This window comes from Herpailurus yagouaroundi, unplaced genomic scaffold, assembly GCF_014898765.1.
Source record: "Herpailurus yagouaroundi ecotype Mexico unplaced genomic scaffold, PumYag 67189, whole genome shotgun sequence".
NCBI classification, from domain to species: domain Eukaryota; kingdom Metazoa; phylum Chordata; class Mammalia; order Carnivora; family Felidae; genus Herpailurus; species Herpailurus yagouaroundi.
The window spans coordinates 128,860-149,011 of record NW_024420031.1 but is presented as its reverse complement, the minus strand read 5'-3'; the positions used below and the strand labels follow the sequence as shown (position 1 = coordinate 149,011).

At 47.8% G+C, this 20,152-nt stretch overlaps 1 protein-coding gene across 19 annotated transcripts in view; it reads left to right on the top strand.

Annotated features, from left to right (window-relative positions):
- The first annotated feature begins 5,346 nt into the window (after positions 1–5,346).
- The window catches only part of KDM5C (lysine demethylase 5C), a 32,999-nt gene continuing 18,193 nt past the window's right edge, over positions 5,347–20,152 (top strand). For 3 of the 19 annotated variants that reach the window (XM_040467055.1, XM_040467059.1, XM_040467057.1), the window contains exons 1-12: positions 5,859–6,008; positions 9,897–9,974; positions 12,195–12,317; positions 12,625–12,795; positions 13,329–13,463; positions 14,172–14,295; positions 14,409–14,590; positions 15,638–15,796; positions 17,557–17,676; positions 17,793–17,951; positions 18,805–18,986; positions 19,081–19,243. In XM_040467055.1, the coding sequence (XP_040322989.1) occupies positions 5,859–6,008; positions 9,897–9,974; positions 12,195–12,317; positions 12,625–12,795; positions 13,329–13,463; positions 14,172–14,295; positions 14,409–14,590; positions 15,638–15,796; positions 17,557–17,676; positions 17,793–17,951; positions 18,805–18,986; positions 19,081–19,243 (1,746 nt within the window). Of the gene's footprint in view, positions 6,009–9,896; positions 9,975–12,194; positions 12,318–12,624; positions 12,796–13,328; positions 13,464–14,171; positions 14,296–14,408; positions 14,591–14,656; positions 14,959–15,637; positions 15,797–17,556; positions 17,677–17,792; positions 17,952–18,804; positions 18,987–19,080; positions 19,244–20,152 lie in introns of those variants that run through there. The other 16 variants (XM_040467072.1, XM_040467070.1, XM_040467075.1 and 13 more) reach the window with 14 other exon arrangements.

Below are 20,152 nucleotides of genomic sequence, written 5' to 3'. Positions count from 1 at the left end.
CTCTCTCTCTCTCTCTCTCTCTCTCTCTCTCTCTCTCTCTTTGGTTTCTTCCCTGGTGGACCAAGCTGGACTGCCTTTAGTCACGCCCCATTCTCCCACCTTCAACTTCATGCTGGTTTTGTCTTCCCAAAGCTTAGCTTTTAGCACTCAAATCCTGGCTCAGTCACAGACTTGACTGTGTTGCCTTTGGCAAGTCACCTAGACCCTCAGAGCCTGGTCTTCTACCTGTGAAATAGGAATAATAATCTCACAGGGAAATTGTTAACAGATGCATATGAAATGCCTCCCTCCTGCCAGACGCACAGTAAGCTGTTCTCTGCCACCTACAGGAACGAAAGCAAACTCCTTGTCTTGACATTGGAGGTCCTCCACCGCATGGCCCCACCAATCTCCTAATCCTCATTCCTCGCCCACACTTTGACCACCCACTCACTGTTACCTGAAAAGGCCTGTGTGTAATTTTCAGACTCTATTTTACCTGTGCCTTCCTGCTCCCTGCCCCACCCCCAGAAAAGGTGCCCCCCAAATATCTCTGGTTTTCTCACTGTTGTTAGATGAGCTTAAAAGACCCATCCCTTACAAAGTGTGCCCTTGATCATGTCCTCTGAGATCCTTCATGTCATTACCTTTCTTCCTCACCAGGCCTCAAGGGTGACAATGGTCTGAATCATCTCTGTCCAGAGCATTGCACAGCATAGATGACCCTGAAATTTTGTTGATTTGAATGAATAGTTCTTTCCAAGCTAAATCTTAGGTATCTTTGCATTGGTTAGCTTATTGATTGGTGCAACCTGTATACCAAGCTTTTGGTCCCCCTGGGACCTCCTCATGCCTCCTCCAGATATTTCTGATGTTCCCCCCTCCACCCTTCACTGGACTGTCCCTGCCCTGCCCTCTCCCACTTCCCGGCACCTCACCATCCAGACTGTGGAGGGGTACTTTGGCTCCTTACCTCCCCATTTCTGTGAGGGCCTGAAGACAAGAAGCCTAGTGGCTATCCGGCTCTCAAAGGTCCTATTGCCAGTCTCTTTGGGGATGTAGATGGGGAGGGACAACACATAACAAAGGACAAAGGTCCTAGACTCTCACAGAGTCTTTGTCCTAGACCAGTGCTGTCCAATAAGTCTGTGATGATGGAAATGTCCTATATTTGTGCTGTCCAGTACAGTAACCCCTAGCACATGTGGCTACTGGGTACTTGGGATGTGGCTAGTGCCACTGAGGAACTGAATTTTTAAATTTAAATTTAAATAGCCACATGTAGGTAGTGGCTACCATATTAGTTCAGGACAAGACCCTCAGGAATGTACATTGGGATAATGTCCCTGGGGATAATGTCCATGCAATAGGTACAGTCCCTGAAGGGAGCACAGCACGTATGGGGGAAGCAAAGAAGGGAAAAATCCAACTTGGGGTCGGCGTGGGTGATTGGTGGGCAAGGAGGGAACTGCCCTATTAGCTGTGCCTTGAAAGGTGAGTGGCATGGGTGGGGACACCTGGCTGGCTCAGTTGGAAGAACATGGGACGCTTGATCTCAGGGTCGTGAGTTTGAACCCCATGTTGGGTGTAGAGATTACGTAAATAAAAACTTAAAAAGAAAGAAAGAAAAGAAAAGTGAGTAGGAGTTATCCTGGTAAAGAAGGGCATGTGTCAGAGGGAGCAGTGTGTACAAAGGCCTGTGAGTGTGTGATGTATGTGAGTGTGTGATGTGTTAATGACATACTGAGAACGGAATGGGAGAGGGAAGCCCAGGTGGTAGGCATAGCATATCCCAAAGCACAGAGGCTGGCAGTCAGTGTACCCTCACTCCTCTGTTGCCAACCGTTTTTTTTTCACCAGAGCCTCATGAGGACCTGAAGTAAGAGCCCAGGGATACATTAGCTTGTATAGTGTCCCCACTGTAAAGTTACTGTTTTTCCCTTTGTAATAAATGAGAAACTTGTGGAGAGCTACATTGAGATTATGCAAATATCCTGTTCTCCTCGAACTTTCACTCACAGGTTTTAGTATTCAATGACAATTCTCCAAGTTGCCAAATGGTGATTTTCAAACGCCACCATTCCTTTGACATGGATTAGTTGGCTCTCCACTATAAGGGAAAGCTTTCCCTTCTTCTACATGTATTTGTTTATCTCCTCATGGACTTTTGGTTGTCTATTGTATTCAGTGGGTTATAACACATTAATATTTGATGTTCAAAAATGCCCCAGATGTGGCCAGCAGGAGGCCCTCCAAGCTGGCTCCTATATCCTCTTGGCCAGTCTCCAACTTTCTTTGAGCATTTCCTAATCTTCTGGCACCACAAGATGCTCCAGGCCCATCATGTACTTTCCCTGCCCCAGTCTTGGAATAAGCCACTTTACCCAAGGAGCCCTGGTCCTTTTTAGTGGAGAATGGCATTTGGGAACCAAGATTTGGGCCAAGATTTTAGGGTTATAGGTGTGTTTTAAGAGTTTACTTTTTTACTTGGAAAAAGTCTGAGCATCTGTCGATGATTTTCTTACTCCATCCTTCCTTTAAGGAAAAGCTTTCCCTTTTCCCTCATTTTATTTATGTATATCAGTGTGGAGTCATGAATTTTTATTTCACTCTTCAATGAATTATAATCCACTATCATAATTCATTTGGAATTATCATTATTTTGAATATATATTATGTGTATGTATGTATCCATGAGTTCACACGGATACCTTGATGCCTTTAGGAGGCTCTTTTAATAATCCAGGCTAGAGATAATAAATGGCTCTCAGGGGGATAGAAGATTAGAAAATGGCATGAGAAGGGGATGGATGGATTACACAGCTATTTAGTTAGAACTCACAGTTCATACCTACATCACTAGAAGGGACCCTATTTTACAAATCAAAAAAGTGAGGTACAAAGTCACTCTCATCCTGTTCATCCAGAAAACCTGGATTGGATGAGTGTGGTCGAGAGCCCAGCCAAGGCTCCAATCACTGCCCTGCACCAGCTCCATGCCAGACTCTCTCTCCAGGTGGGTAGGTGAGGCCAACCTAGCCCCCATCCCAGGGTGGGCTCCCTGATGCTTCCCAATTCTTAACTCTGCAGTTCCCAGATGCAGATTTATCTCCAGCAAGACCCAAAGGTTGGGAAAGGAACCCGTTTCCTGAGCACTTTATTGGGCCTGGGGTTGGGTGGGTGTGGGGAGCACCATCTGAGACTTTTACAGCAGTCAGAGAGACCTGGGTTTGAATTCTGGGTCTTCCACTTACTAGCCATATGACTTGGTAAGCTTCCCTGAGCTTCAGTCCCCTTATCTGTAAAACAAGGATAACAATACCAATGTCAACAAGGATAACAATACCAATGTCCTAGCAGTCGGCCCTTGATGAACGGCAGTTATCATTATCTCTCATCTTCATAACTGCCCTGTGAGGAAAGGATTATAGAGCCTCATTGGATAAGTGAGAAAATAAAGGCTACAGGAAATGAGGTACTTTGCAGATCTCAGTTGGTAAATGTCAGCTTCAGGAAAGCAGGGACCATGTCTGTCTTGGTCACCATTATATTCTCAGGCCCAGAAAAGTGCCTGGTGCATAAGAGGAATTTAATAAATATTTGTGAATGAATGAATTAGATCTGACTGGCTTCAAAGACTCTATGCAATTTCCATTTGCCCTTCTGGGATGGTGGGGATGGTGTCTGGGCTAAGGACCTCAGAGAAGGCTGAGCTAGGACCCAAAACCTGGTCTCCTGACTCCTGATTCATGTTCTTTGCCCTTCAATGAGCTGCATCTAGATGGAAAAGCTGAACTTCCTTTAGCCTAGGATTTGGCATATCTCCCACCTTCTGCATTCTCCTTACCCTTCTCCTGCCCCATCCTATTCCTGGTGAGAAAAATAATAGGAAGAACATTTGACCAGGAGATAGCAACTTCCTGTGTAACAGTGGCCAAGTTGTTTAATCTTTCTAGAATTTAGTTCCTCATCTATAGAATGGGTAAATTGACCTACATCTTTCCCAGGACAAAGGTTAAGGGAAATTGCAAAGATTAATAATAATTGAAATAATTAGGCCTATCTGACCCTAGGGTGTGAGCGCCTACTGGTGTGCACCGCTCTACAGATAGGATGTCTTTAGCTCAGTCCTGAAGTAGGCAGAATAATGTACCTAACTGGGACACGGTATATGATTAGGAACGGTTAACTGTTCCCTGCTTCAAACATATTTAAGCTTATAACAGATGTTTAATATACACAGAAAGTGTTTGCAAAGAGTATGTATTATTTTAGTCAATATATACTAAGGATGCTCAAAAATATACATTCATTTTTCTTTTGTTTACTCAACATTTACTGCTTACCATGCCAAGTGCTAAGGATGTATAAAGCCACATGGTTCCTGCCCTTAAGGAATTCAATCTAATGGGGGAACACAAAATAAGCACTTACACAAGTACTCTAATGTGTGAATAGTAGGTGTCCAAACTGTATGCAATAGGCCCACAATCATGTATAGCATAATCCTCAAATGCAACAGATGCCTGATGTGTGGGCAAAGTACTGGTTTGATGCATGCAACTGGTTAGCTGCCATAAACCTATTCGTAAACTGCTCAATGAACATGCACACAATAGTAGATATACACATGGCAGGTACTCAAATGCATATGACAGGGCTATACACAATAAATACAACCCATGTACACAATGTTTGATAAGTACACTGTAGGCTTACAAATGGTAGGTGTTTCATACAGTAGGCATTAGTAGGCGATGAATATGCTGTTGCTAAACATCCAACAGTTAAAATATATATACACTTAGGCTTATTTTATAGGAGTACCTTCCACAAATGTGTACACAATAAAAGTGCATACAGAACATTTGAAAGTGTTCATTAAAATGCTGACGGACAATGACTCTTTGGGGGGTATGAATGGAAGCCCCATCTCTGAGAGGCCTCTACACATAACCTTGGATGAAATAAATATTTCCTTTCTCTCCTTGGGACCCAGGATTCCAAAAATCCGTAATTCCCAGGGGGTAAGCAACATCTTGTCTTCCTTCTTTCAAAGCCCCAGCGGTGTCAGCGCCTAAAGCTGGGAACTCCCACGTCTCCCTCAACCTGCATGCCAGCAGGCACCCAAAGCCGCCTTCTGAAGCCCACACCGGAAAGACCCTAGAGAAGAAAATGTTGGGGCGGGGCTCGCGCCAGGGCTGAGGTCATAAAGGGGAGAGCCAATTTGGACCCACCACCCACTAACGCCAGCTCCTCTTCCGGTCTCTCTTCATAACGCGCATGCGCATCACTGGCCTTTAAACGTGCGCCCCCGGTCCACCGGAAAAAGGTCCCGACAGTTGAATTGCTTTGCTCGTCCGCCACCGTGGTGGACTATTTGCTCTCAGTCTGGGAGGTACTTTTGCGTCCCTGCTTCCAAATAGGGAACCCATGCCTGCAGATTCAGCTAGGTCTCCGTGGGATGAAAGTTTCTTAGAGCTTGGCCTCATGCAAGGTATACGAGGCTCGGAGGGACACACCGCGGAGGGATCCGGTTTGTTGTGGTGAGAGGAGGGGGGAGGAGACGCTGACAAACCAAGATGGCGGCGGCGGCGCCGAAGGCCGCGGCGGCTGGGAGGTAACTGTAGTGGTGAAGGCTGCGGTAGCTGGGAGGCAGCGGCAGAGTTTGGAAGGAACGAGGCAGGACGAAGAGGCGGTAGCAGTAGCGCCAGCTTGAGCCTCTCAGAGCGTGGCAGCTACACGCCCCCCAAGGCCCTCGGCGGGCGGCGGCCGCCCCGCTTAGGGCCTAGTCCCCGAGCAGTGCCTCGGCTTCATACCGCGGTGTCCGCCATGAGTCCTTAAGGGCGGTCCGAGCCCTCCAAGTCCTAGGGCCCACCATGGAGCCGGGGTCCGACGACTTCCTACCGCCGCCGGAGTGCCCGGTGTTCGAGCCTAGCTGGGCCGAGTTCCGAGACCCTCTTGGCTACATCGCGAAAATCCGGCCCATCGCCGAGAAGTCGGGCATTTGCAAGATCCGCCCACCCGCGGTAAGTCCAGGGGTCCGTGGTCGCCGGCGGCGAGGCCAGGGATGAAGAACTAGCGTAGCTGGTGGAGAACTCTGGGGCGGAGGGCAGCTCGAGGTGTGGAGAAATGGGGGTGGCTGGGACCGTTGTGGATGTGGCGCGGGTCGGAGAAAGGATGATGTGGGGCCAGGGGTCCTCTAGCGGTGTGAGGCCCCCAAGGGACCTGGGTCTCTGACCCATCCCCACTTTCACTCCGCCTTTCAGGTTCATTCCTGGTGAGGTTCAAAACGGGGATGCCTAGTGGACCCGGGAGAGTTCAGAGAGGTATCTACACATCTCTCAGTTATCCCGGACCACCCAGGTCAAGGCTGTACCAAACAAGGCCTTTTTTCCGTTTATTGTCATCACTTCCCTCGAGGCAGGCAATGTGCTGTAGTGGAGAGATCACAGCTCTAAAGGGAGACAGACCTGAGTTCAAAATTCCACTGTGAAGCTTACTACCTGTGTGACCTTGGACAAGTAACTTAATCTCTCTGAGCCTGTGAATTGAGTCCCCTGAATGCTTATTTTGAGAATTGGATTAAGCTAGGTAGAGTCTCTGTGTAGTAGGCGCTAGATAAGTGGTAATTATTGTGACTGCGAAGGTGTTTGATGTGGTCATTGGTTTGCTCCTATGTGGGTTGACTCATATTTACTCACGCCCTGTCAGGCCAATCCATCTAAGATAATGTCCTGGCCTAGTAGATCAGGAAATTCTATTACAGGGAATGTTCTATCTGGCTCCCCTGAGATGGGATTAGGGAATTGTCCCCTTCTTTTCCTAGCTGAAGGCAATATCCTTCCCTGCACATCACCCCCCATCCCCCCAGACCTGGCTCCTATGGGTAGGCTTGGACCAGCCGACTTGACGGTGGGGTATGAGTCCTTCTCAGAAGATTTTGTACTGTGTTCTGTCCCAGGATGTAGCAGGTCCCAGAGGATAGGGTATTCTTGGACTCCCCAAAACAGAATGGAGCTATGGAAGTCTGTCTCCTTTAGAACACTTGATTTCCAGAGGTCAATGACAAAGGGCATATCTTTGTTCCTAGGCCTGGCTTCAGGGCCGCGAGAAGTCCCCCAAGGGCTAGGATAGGCTGCCACCTTGCTGGCATGGAGGAGAAATGATGGTATGTGTTGTTCAGTCACCACTTGGGATTCCAAGGACAGGAATTCAGTTTGGAACAGGGTGTTTTTGAGTAGGTGTCTCCTGGCTGAAACAGGATGGGAAGCCTCACTGCCACCTGAGGAGGGCACCACAGGCCTCCTTGTCCATCTTGGTGTTTTCTGGTGTTCAGCCACAGATCTAGGCTAGTTTCAAATGGATCTTTTGGGAGGTGTTGGGTATACTAATTTTTCCCTTGTTGGAGCCTGGCCATAGATCTTTGAGGTATCCTTGTTCATGGTGAAGGAGTGGCATTTGGTAGCGAGAAGTCAGAAAGGCTAGCAGAAAGGAGAGGCTGGAGTCCTGGGCAGCCTCAAGAAGGCACTCCCTGAAGTGGTCCAGCAGGCAAGGAATCGTATCTGACACAGAGGGTAGCTGAGGCCTGAATTTCTGTTTTTCTGCCTTAGACTTATTGGGCAGGCTGGCCTTGTGCAGGTGTTGATACCCTTCCTTGGGGGACCAGGAAGGGGAAAAGTGACACATCCCTAGTGTGTGTGTGACCTGCAGGAGGCCATCTTTTGTTATGCTTCTCTACCCCAACAGTGTACTTCCCTCAAATCCAGGAGACCTAGTCTCTCTGGTTTTGTTCAGTTTTTTCCTCTTGTAGAGCTGCTCATACGCCACCTTTAGGCAGCCAGGCCATCTAGCTGGAATTTGAAGCCCTTGCCCAAGTGGTGCTTCAGCCCAGGGTGGGAACCTGTGTATGGGTGGGTTCTTGGAAATTGGAGGTTTGCCTGAGGAAGGGCGATTTGGGCTTTGAATTGCTAGACAGTTGACTGCTGCTCTTGGGGAAGGTGGGTGAGAGGAGAGTGTTGGTACCCTGGAGTAGACCCAGGGGATCTTGGAAGGCTCTTGCTTCCTGCATCGGGTAGCCAACTTTTTTATCACCATCCTAATAATACGGGTGTGTTTGGCACACAGGAGTAGGAGACTGAAAGCAGAATGAGGGAGCTCGTAGGTTCCAGGGAGAGCTGGGTGGGGGTTTGCTGGACCTTCCCCAGCTATCTGTTGCACCCACAGCTCCTGCTCTAGGATTCGGTTCTGCCATTTCCTGTCTGGTTGCTTGATGCTGTGCTTATTCTTATCCAGAACTTGATTCAGCAGGAAAGAAGGGTTCCTGGAGTTTTGGGTTTGAGTACCTTTCTACCTGCGCTAAGGGGAGTGCCCTACTGGTGGGTGGCAAGAGGGCATGAGGAGCTTGTCTCGGCTTGAGCCATACCATTTTAGTCTCTTTTCTCTCTCTTATCTTTTTCTTTTTTTTTTTTTTTTTTTAAATTTGCCCCTGCTTCACTGAGCCGCAGGTGTTTGCTGCAAACCTGCTTCGGCTAGGGGGTTGGGGGATTGAGGGGAGTATGTGTGCCTGCAAGTAAGAGTCCTCTGGCCTCTTTTCTAAAAGTGTGTGTGCAGAAAAGGCCAACAGCTTTTTCTTCTCTTTTACTACCCCCCACTTCCATATGTATGCATGTGTGTATGAACACTGGTATCCTGGTGTTGTACAAAGCCTTGGACTGGAGGTCTGAAGACCTGGGTTCTAGTTTGACTCTACCACTAAATCAGCATGTGATTTTGGAGAAATCACAATTCATATCTGGGCCTCACTTTCCCCATTCATAAAATGAGAGCATTGGTCTAGGTTACTCTGGGTGGTTTTTGCCACCCCAGCAGGAGCTAGGGCTTTGGGGAGGAGAGGACTGCATGGGAGGTTTTGGAGAAAAGGCCATCAGGGAGGGGCTCCCCACAGTTACCCTTTGGTAGGACACAACAAGCCTCAACTTGGCATGGCAGTCACCCCCCACTTCCATTATCCTTCCGCAACTTCCTTCTCCTCAAATTCTCCTATTCTTTGCGACCATGGTTGGGTATCCCATCACTAACCCTTTCCCCCGCTTCCCCCCCCCCCCCTTTTCCTGTACCAGGCAGGTGTTTGAGAGAGGACCCACAGGAAGCCTTCCAGACTGGGTGAATGATGCAGATTCTTGCTCCCCATCCCTTGCTTTTCCCTACAGCACATGTCTCAGGCCCTTTCAACTGAGAGAAGACATTAAAGGCCTGAACCTTTAAATCCTGGCAGAATTGGAGCTGAGCTACCCTACGTGTATATTAGGTGGTGGAGTTAGCTTAAGATACCAGGTCTTAAGGATGACTCCTTTGAATAACATTTTTCATTTGAAAACCAATTTAATTTGCCGTTATCAGTATTATGAGGAAACCAGGGCAAGTGTTCATATTCCCACCTTACAGATGAGAAAACAGGTTCAGAAAAGTAAAATCCCACAGCTAGTAAGTAGTGGAGCTAGAACATGAACCCTGGTCTTCTGACTCCAGATCCCTGTGCTTACCAGTACTTCCAGACTGTGTCCTACAGTACATGCCTGGGGAACAAGGAGTTAATGTGGATGTAGGGAGAGTTTGAGGTCAGCTGTTTTGGGCGCCATCTCTCTCTTTCTTGAAATCCTGGTGCTGTACTGTTGGAGGGACTTGGGAGAAATTTCAATGCTTGGGGCATTGAGTATGGACTTGAGGGACTTCTAGGGCCCTGTGGTGAGTTCTGGGGGGCAGGTAGTGGGTTGGGTGTTTGCCAAGTTAAAGGGCCTGGGGTGGCTAGAGGTCTGGGAAGGAACAAATGGGGTGCTGAGCTGCTTGTGGTGCCCTCTGGCCTTGCACTATGCTGGAATAACTCAACTCCCTTTCCCCTCTGTGTAACCCCCCAGGACTGGCAGCCACCCTTTGCTGTAGAAGTGGACAACTTCAGGTTTACTCCCCGAATCCAGAGGCTGAATGAACTAGAGGTGAGAAGACTAGCAGCTGGTGGCGGGGTTGGATATGTGAACTCCGATTCCACTTCCCTCATACCTTCTTGAGCTAAGGTGCTTTACCTGACTATGCCTTTATTCTCTCTCCTGTGAAGTTGCATGGAGGTCATAGAGGAAGCTTTAGAGCTCTGTGTATAACCAAGAGCAGGAGCATTTAGGATCTCTAATATGATAGCTCAAAGACTAGGGATGTCCCTTTCCCTAAAGGTTTGCTACTTCTGAAAGTCCCCTGTCAGCCAGCCTACTGTAACTGAGTCAACAAAAGGGAAATAGGGGGTTGGCTGAGCCCTTTCATGCTTGGCCAGCTGAATGTGGTCTCATTATCCAATTCATCCACAATCCTGTGCTTCTGGCCTGCCTTCTATGGGGCTTGGTGAGGTGGGACATGAGGTAGAGGGGCAGGAACAACACAAGAAGTGGTCTTTATCAAGGCTAGAATGGTTATAAACTTGGACAGGAGTCAGGCAGGTAGGCTTTTCCCTCTCCCTTTTCTGTACAGGAAGTCCAGGCTCTGTGCATGGATAGGTGAGGTTCTCCACTAAGGGCTTGAGAATGCCCTGGGATAATGAGAGTGTGTGCTTTGAAACCAGTTCCTAGGAAGATCCTGGAGTTTCCCAGGGAAGATACAGTTGAGAACTATGTTACCACCTTTTTCTCTCATTATGTATCCATAAACCTTACTAGATGCCCTGGGGAGGGGGAGTGTATTGGGCCCTACTGGAAACTTATGACCTAAAAGCTTCCTTGTTTCTAGACTACAGTTCCTCAACCTTGATGCTATTGACATTTTGGCCCAGATAATTTTTTGTCATGGAGGGGCTATCCTATGCATTGTAGGATGTTTATCAGTACCCTTGGCTTCTACTTGTTAGATGCCAGTAATACCTTTTCCCAGTTATAACAATCAAAAATGTCTCCAGGCATTGCTAAATATCCCCCCCAGGGAGCAAATTGTTCCTCATTGAGAACCACTGTTGTAGGGTCAGTCTAGGAGCTGTCCTGGTCAGGGAAAAAAATCATCTCATGAATGGGGTATAAGTTCCTTAAAGAAATGGATCCTAAAGAAATGGATCTATGGAGGTACAGCTAGTGCAAGGTGTCACCTAGCATGGGACAAGGGCAGGTTTTCTAGAGATACTGTGCTGGCTGTTGATGGGGAGGAGCAACGAAGAGGCCAAGATTGGAAAGCTAAGATGGAGGGAGTAGAGTTGCTGGCCTCTTCCAGGTTTCCGCAGTTAAATAGCCATAGGTTGTTTCTTTCCACAAATAGACCTTAGTTTTCCCCATCTATGAAATAGAACTGTTTCTGTTCTTCTAATGGGATCTGAGCAAGGCGGTGAATGGTAGTGACTTATCTAGTTTTCCATAGAATTAGGCTATCTGACCAGGGCAAGGTGGTTCTAGACTTAGAGCTTTGGGGAGCCTTTCTTGGGTCACTGAGATTTCAGGGAAGCAAGCAAGGTACATGCCTTGTTCCTAGGATACTTGGCCCACATCGGGTCCTGGGTTGGTCAGGTGCCAGTGCTGCTTTGGTATACTGCCTCTTAGTTCTTTAGGCCATTCTGTCTCCAGCATGCACTCTCAGCCTTCAGCCACCATGGGACAAGTTCTGTGGTGCATAAGAAGAGGTAAATGTGCTCTTTTGGAGCCTTCAATCTGAAACGTGCCTAGAACTTAGATACAGTTCTGGAGTTTCCAGAGGGTCTTCACTGTTTCTCTCATAACTCCACCCTTCTGGAGTAAGTGGACTGGGCAGTTATGTTAGTTCCCCCTTATAATCAGAAAATGGAGTTTCAGAGAATAGAAGGCTGTACAAGCAAATCAATAGCAGGAAACAAGCTGAAACTTAAGTTATTTGACGTTCAGATCTCTTGATATCTGCTCTGTGACTTAAGGAAACAGAGGCTGTCTGTAACAGGAATGGTGATATTCACACAGCCCTGTCGAAGAGATTGAGAGAGCTGTTGTGACCTAACCCTCTCTGTTTTGGAACCTTGGGCTTATCCTATTGACTAGAAGGTGGCAGAAATGCGAGAGAGGTGGGCTAAGCACTGCCTAGAGTTTGGGATCCATTTCACGGGGAGAGGCCTTGGATGGTGGGCTGCTCTGTACACGTTCTTCTCTCCTAAGATTAGGCCAGAAGATGGGGCTCAGGTGGAGGGGGAGGCCATCCTCTTTGAGCAATTTCTTCTCCAGGCCCAGACAAGAGTGAAGCTGAACTATTTGGACCAGATTGCCAAATTCTGGGAAATCCAGGGCTCCTCCTTAAAAATTCCCAATGTAGAACGGCGGATCTTGGACCTCTACAGCCTCAGCAAAGTAAGAGAAGGTTTTTCTCAAACCCCTCCCCACCCCTTAATATCCTTGGTACTCTGGGGGCTCCCTTGGTTTGGATATTAGATCTCTAGGCTGCAGTGGAAGGGCACAGCCTGGTAGCACATGAGCTGTTGTCAGAACTTCTTGGTGTCTCCTACTGCAATTTGAATCTGAGTGGTGGTGGTAGAAGGAGGGAATAGTCCTCACTGAAGTGAGGGGCCGGACTTGTCCTCATTTCCCTTTCTGCAGGCCTATTCCCTCATGTACATACACACAGCACATCCACATCCCTTCCTGCTTGTCCCTGCAGATCGTGGTGGAGGAAGGTGGCTATGAAGCCATCTGCAAAGACCGTCGGTGGGCCCGGGTGGCCCAGCGCCTCAACTACCCACCAGGCAAAAACATTGGTTCCCTGCTACGCTCCCACTATGAACGCATCGTTTACCCCTATGAGATGTACCAGTCTGGAGCCAACCTGGTGGTAAGGATGCCAGGCTGGGGTGGAAAAAGGCTTTCCCCCCCACACTAGATGCAGATCTCCCACACTTGGCTCTTAATGGAACTGGTTCAGAGAACTGGACACCTGGGAGCTAGACTCTACCCTTTTTTAGTGGTGCTTATTCTCTTCCATGCTGCCCAGGATCAGAGGTCCTGGAGTTACCCACAGGGCCAGCCTACTATCCAATATATAACAAGGTTTTAACTGATAAAGGAATTCCAAGGAGGGAGAGACATTTTGGATTTGGAGAGGTCTGGGAAGAGATGGCATCTGATTTAGTTAGGGAGATGGTTGTGGGGAGGTGGTTTGAAGGAGGAATGACCTAAGCAAAGGCAAGAGAAGAATTCTCAAACTGTGTGCTGGTGTCATTGGTAACGACCAGTTGAGCATGGCCTTTTGGTGTGGGCCATGTGGGTGCAGCCACAGCTTGGTTTGCCATTGGGTAAGGGTAGAGGGAAGTCATTGTTGGGGTTTAGGGCCCCATACCCTCACCCTTACTCCTCACTTGTCCCCAGCAGTGCAACACACGTCCATTTGATAATGAGGAAAAGGACAAGGAATACAAACCCCACAGTATCCCCCTTCGACAGTCCGTGCAACCTTCCAAGTTCAATAGCTATGGCCGGCGGGCCAAGAGACTGCAGCCTGATGTGAGTACTTCACTTCTAACTCAGAGCTTTGGAAGTGGGAGTCCTCTCCCTTCCTCTGACCAGAGTTCTGTTCCCTGTTCCACTTTTCTTCACTCCACTCGCTGAGTTCTGAGCAGAAGTGTGCCCCCCTCCAGCTTCTGAGCTGGGTCTTGATCTCCTCGTACAGTATCTTTTCTATGTCGACCCTTCTTGCCTATCTTGTTCTTTCCTGACTCACTCTGCTCGTAGGGGTAGAACTCTTCTTTTCCCTTATACCTGTATCCTAGCTTTAGGCAGAAGCTTGTGTGCTAGACATTCTTCTAGGCACTGGGGATACAGTAGAATAAGATAGACATTGTCCCTGGGCTCACCGAAGCATGTCATTTAGTAGATCGTATTAGTCACTGTCATTTATTGGTAGTGTCAAACACTATTAGATTTCTTTATATATGTTATCCCCAAAACTCTTTGTAAGCCTCTCTGTAAGGTAGGAGTTAATATTCTTGTTTTACAGTTGGGAAAACAAATTGCATCTTAATTTTTTTCCAAGAGAGGGCTGAGGGGGGAGCTCACTTAACCCTAGTCTCCAAAAAGCAGCTCTGCCCAGGCCTGCCCTTGCCTTAGTCCCTGGCATGAGCTCAAGTGATATATAGTCCAAGCTATTGTTCTTTTAGGATGGGCAGTCTGCCTCAGATAGCAGGCTTGATTCATTTCCTTTTTTTCTCCCAGCCGGAACCCACGGAAGAAGACATTGAAAAGAATCCGGAACTGAAGAAGCTACAGATCTATGGGGCAGGCCCCAAGATGATGGGCCTGGGCCTCATGGCCAAGGATAAGACTCTGCGGAAGAAAGGTGAGGCCTGACAGGCTGGGGCAGTGTGAAGGATGGTGGCTTCGCCTGGGGAGAGGAGGCGGGGCCCTGACTGTTCTAGACCTGTACTTTAGAGCCACTCTTCCCTCTCCCAGATAAGGAAGGGCCTGAGTGTCCCCCCACCGTAGTGGTGAAGGAGGAGTCAGGCGGGGATGTGAAGGTGGAGTCAACCTCACCTAAGACCTTCCTGGAGAGCAAGGAGGAGCTGAGTCACAGCCCAGAGCCCTGCACCAAGATGACCATGAGACTGCGGAGGAACCACAGCAATGCCCAGTTTGTAAGGACCCAGCCCTGACTTCTTAATGCTCTGCTTCTCATCCCTTCAACGAGCATTTCCCCAGCATGGCTCTGGACCAGGTTGCGTTAAGCAGAAAAGTGGGCCTGGTGGGCCCTGCCTTCAGGTAGCTCACTTAATTGGGGAAACAAGGCCAACTCACATGGAACAGAGGACAAGAAAGGGTGATCAAGTGCTGTCAACATGAAGTGCTGGAAGGGTCCAAAGAAGGAGACTCCCTCTCCATTGCTTCAGGATAAAGGCTAAGCTCCTCATTATCATGCATGATCCAGTCCCTGCTGACCTCTAGCCTCATTCCCCAGCACTGCCCACCTCACTCCTCTGCTATAGCCACACTGAACTACTTGTAGGTATGTTCGTTTTTTTCCCCTGAGATGCGCCATGCTCTTTCTTGCCCCCATCCCTTTGCACATGCTGTTTCTTCCGCCTGGAAGTTTTCCCCTGTGCTCTGCCCCATTGCCAGACTTCAGTTTGCATTCAGGTTTTGGTCAGTTTCAAATGTCATTGTCAAGTGTCCCCTTTTCGGTGAAGTCTTTTCTCAAGGCTATCCCTCCTTATCTCTGGCTGATTTGAGGGCTCCCTTCTCTAGGCTCCCATAGTACCCTTCATGGGCCAATATTGGCAATTGCCACATTGCCCTTTAATTTTTATGAATATGTGTCTCTGGAGTACTGTATGCCTTTAGGAGGCAGGTACCATATTTATTCATTGCTGTACTTCAGAGTCCAGCACAGTGTTGAACACATAAGTGCTCAGTGTTTGTTGAATGAAAAAAAATGGGAGATTCACGACTGAATGATAAAGACTCCGCTCTCACAGCTCTACCAGTTTATTTGGGGAGATGGTATGTGCACACAGTTAAACTCCAGAACTAGCATGACTAGCCTGTCACAGGGCTATGACTAATCTAGCCAGCAAGCACGGTGGGTTTCTATTGGAGAGTTATGTGGACTAGAGTACTGTCTGGAGGACAGTTTGAAGGCTGGACAGGGCTTAGATTGATGAACTGTTGCCTCCTTTCCCTGGCAGATCGAGTCCTATGTTTGCCGGATGTGTTCCCGAGGGGATGAGGATGACAAGCTTCTGCTGTGTGATGGCTGTGATGACAACTACCACATCTTCTGCCTGCTGCCTCCTCTGCCTGAGATTCCCAAGGGTGTCTGGAGGTGCCCAAAGTGTGTCATGGCGGTAAGGCCTTCCCAGCCCCAGCTCATGTCTGCCCCATAGGGTATTTTTGCCTTCCTTCATCTGGCCTTATTGAGAACAGCTTCCTAGTTCAGCCACAGTTTAATATTTTGGGTTCCAGCGTGGGGCTAGGCTGGGCAGAGTGTTAGGAGAAAGAAGAGGAGGAGACTTAGCCTTTGCTTATGTCCTCTGGGAGCTCCCAGACCACCTGGGGCAGTGAGAGTCATGATTGGACACATGGTATGCTGATGTATAGTCAAATGCTAAATTACATGTTAGAAACTCTGAGGTGTAGAAGTTCAGAGGAGAGGAAAATGACTAAGGGTAGTAATCAGGGAATGTGTCAGGAATGAGATTTGGAGAACAGGAATATGAAGAAAAAGTTGTTCTTTTGATTTCCAAGTTTTTTATTCTTTGTTTTTTTTAGAAAGCTTGGAAAATAGACAAATTACCTATCATCTCACCATCTAGAGACAACCATTGTTAATAGTCTGGTATATTTTCTTCTCATCTTTTTGTTGTTGCATATATATAACTACTTTTAACGAGTTTGGGCTCTTACTGTGTATTTTCATTTGCTACTTTATGATCATTTTCTATATTAAATTTATTCATGGGTATGATTTAATTTTTCCTTTGGGGGGTCCATCATATGGTTATAATACTTAGTTTTCCTTTTGTTTTGGTAATTTGATTGGTTTGCAGTGATATAGGCTTTAACTAGAAGAGATGGGCAGGCTTTCTAAACCTGGGAATGGAGGCATGCTGGAGCAAGAGTATTTGGGGCAAATGTACCTAGTGCAAGAGGGACAAGTAAGGAGAGCATCTGAAGCAGCAGTGAGGGCTGAGAGGCCTGGTCTGTCTGTCAGGTCTGTTTCATGAGCTTTCTACCTTCATCCAAATTCTGGTCACTCATCTACATTTCTCTGTGGGTTTCTGGAGAGCAAATGTGGATGGTCTCTTGTCTTAGGGACTCAGCTGTGGTCATAGAGACTAGGTGTGCATGTGCACACACACAGCTGAGGAAAGAGACCGGGGCAGTGCATAATGGCCTTGGTGTAGTGGTGGAGATTCCTTCAGGGAGGAGTTTGGACGCCAGTAGTATCATAGACAATGAAGGCTGTCAGCTCTGCTTGGCTCTCTTTAAGTGGTTGTGGGCCAGTGGACCAGATTGACATTGATTTTTCAGACATGAGTCTAACTCTGGGGTACATACAGCTCTCATCTAAAACCATGGACATAGGTACAAAGTGAGGTAGACTCAACATCCTGTCTTCTGAGACCGTCTAAAGAACAGGAATAGTGTAGGATTTGACAGCGTAGGAGCTAGTGCCTTCGTTTTCCATCCTCTGAGCTACTAGAACATTCAGTGCCATTTTCTCAGGCTTGTAGTTCCAGGCTGGGCATTAAGAAAGCTTCCTTACACACCCTGCTTAAACTCCTATTTTAGCCTGAGAGAAAAAAATGGCAGAAGAATATAGGATAGCATATTTAAGTCTGAGTTCATGGTTTAGGTAGGAAAGTCCTAAAGGAAGAAAAGAGCAAAAGCATGGCAGGGCAGTGCATGTGGGGAATGAAAAGACTAAGCTGAGGTGCTAGGAGAAAAAGGTGGAGCTATAAAGTGAGGTCTGCCTCAGGGGCCTTGAGTACAGACCTAGGGCTGTTCTTGTTCCCTGCTCCTACCCCATATTCCAGCTCCGCTTTTGAGGAATCTCCACCCCTGTGCCCTCTACCTTGGTGACATGTTCTCCTTTGGGTTTCAGGAGTGTAAGCGCCCCCCTGAAGCCTTTGGCTTTGAGCAGGCTACCCGGGAATACACTCTGCAGAGCTTTGGCGAGATGGCTGACTCCTTTAAAGCCGATTACTTCAACATGCCTGTGCACGTAGGTGATGGAGGGCTGGGGTAGTGTCAGGGCTAGGGTCGTAGGTGTTGGTGCCTGGTGGTCTTAGCTCTCCTGAGTCACTGGGGCCATGGTCATCTGCTACCCCTGTTCTCCAGATGGTGCCCACAGAACTCGTGGAGAAGGAGTTCTGGCGGTTGGTAAACAGCATTGAGGAAGATGTGACTGTTGAGTATGGGGCTGACATCCATTCCAAAGAATTTGGTAGCGGTTTCCCCGTCAGTGACAGTAAGCGGCACCTAACCCCTGAGGAGGAGGTGAGTGGATGATTCATGATTATATGTCAGTGGTGTGAGCTTTGGCAGGTCATTCAATATCTCTTTTGGGTGGGGATCATTATGCCTGCCTCATAGAGTTGCTGTGAGATTTAGATGAAGGTGGTACATGTAAAGAACACAGCCTAGTATCTGGAATGGCATCTCTAGCCACGAGATTGGCTACTTCTTTGTAGGATGGGGATAGTACCTACCTTACAAATTTGTAATAATTAAATGAGAAGGTATATGAAATACTTGGCAGGGTGCCTGGCTCATTCATAACAAGTGTTCAGGGACTGAGACTGTATGTGCAGGAAAAAAAATGAGGGCCCAAGCCTACCTCAAGAGAAGGGTGCATTTTGGTCCAATGCGGGGGCCTTTAACTTGCAGGTATTTTGGTGGGTGAGTATATCTGTAAAACTTGCTAAAATCGAAGCGAATTGAAATTTTGTGTGCATGCATTTGGTGGAGGGTGGGTGGGAGGTGGAGAATGTCTATAATATTTCTTAGATGTGTCAAAAAGGTCTATGACCTCGGGGTGCCTGGGTGGCTTGGTCGGTTGGGCGGCCAACTTCGGCTCAGGTCATGATCTCGCGGTCCGTGAGTTCGAGCCCTGCGTCAGGCTCTGGGCTGACAGCTCATAGCCTGGAGCCTGTTTCAGATTCTGTGTCTCCCTCTCCCTCTGCCCCTCCCCTGTTCATGCTCTGTCTCTCTCTGTCTCAAAGATAAATAAACGTTAAAAATTAAAAAAAAAAAAAAAGTCTATGACCTCAAAATTAAGGTTCCCTGGGCTAAAGCTCTCGGTTCCTTAGTATAACCCTCTTCCCCTATCCACAAATACCCAACCTGACAGGAGTATGCTACCAGTGGTTGGAACCTGAATGTGATGCCAGTGTTGGAGCAGTCTGTACTATGCCACATCAATGCAGATATTTCTGGCATGAAGGTGCCCTGGCTCTATGTGGGCATGGTCTTTTCAGCCTTTTGCTGGCATATTGAGGATCACTGGAGTTACTCCATTAACTACCTCCATTGGTGAGCGGGGGCCCTGGGAAGCTGGGGAGGCAGGGTAGGCCCCCTGAGGACCATGTGTGTGACCACTCCATATGTCCCCTTTCCACATGGCCAGGGGTGAGCCGAAGACCTGGTATGGGGTACCCTCACTTGCAGCAGAACATTTGGAAGAGGTGATGAAGAAGCTGACACCTGAGCTCTTTGATAGCCAGCCTGACCTCCTGCACCAACTTGTCACCCTCATGAATCCCAATACCCTCATGTCCCATGGTGTGCCGGTGAGTGCTCAGGAAACAAGGACAAGGGGTAGGAATGGTGTAGCGATGTCCTTTGTGGTGGTGGTGTTCATCTGGAATCTACCCGTGCTTCTTTCTTTTTCCTCTTTTATCTTTATTCGACAACTCTAATAGAGACTTCACATAGCAATAGTTAGATACATGATGTGATGGTGAGCGCTCTGGGCCATGTGTTTGAGGGCAACACCTCAGGATGGTTCTTTTCACGTCTGTATGACAGCCAGTAGGAGAGGGAAGTGGCAGAAGGACAGAGCAAGACGCGCGTCATTTCCATTCATCTCCTGTTAGTCACAGCTTAGTCACGTGGCCATGTCTAGTTACAAGGAAGACTGGAAAATGTGGTTCTTACTCCAGATGGTCATGTACCAGTTAGAAATTCATATTGTTGTGAGAGAGGGTGAGAATGAATATTGGGGGGCAACTAGCAGTCTCTGACATGTTCCATATAGTAGCCCTTTTGGGAGCAATGGGTAGGTCTTTTTACTTATTTAACAGGTCAAAAGTTCTGTGGTAGTAATTATTTTGCAATATATAAGTGTATCAGGTCAAAGTGTTGTACACCTTAAACTTGTAGGGTATTATACATCAGCTATATCACAGTAAAGCTGGAGGGGAAGTAACCTCTAAAAAAAAGTGCCAATGTCAACATTTAAAATAAAGTTGAACCCAGAGTCCTAGACTGAACCTATCCGCCTCCTCTGTGGACTTCTCTCCCACACTATAAAATGTTTTGCTGGGTATACAATCTGGCTTGCCTATAAGAAACTTTCAAGCATTAGCATCAGCCAGTTTTCTGGTGTAGATCTTAAAACAGCCTGATCAACAGTCCTGTAGGGTCAGTAATTGGTACATCGTCCACCTGTACTTTGAGTCTTATTCTGTGCTACTCCT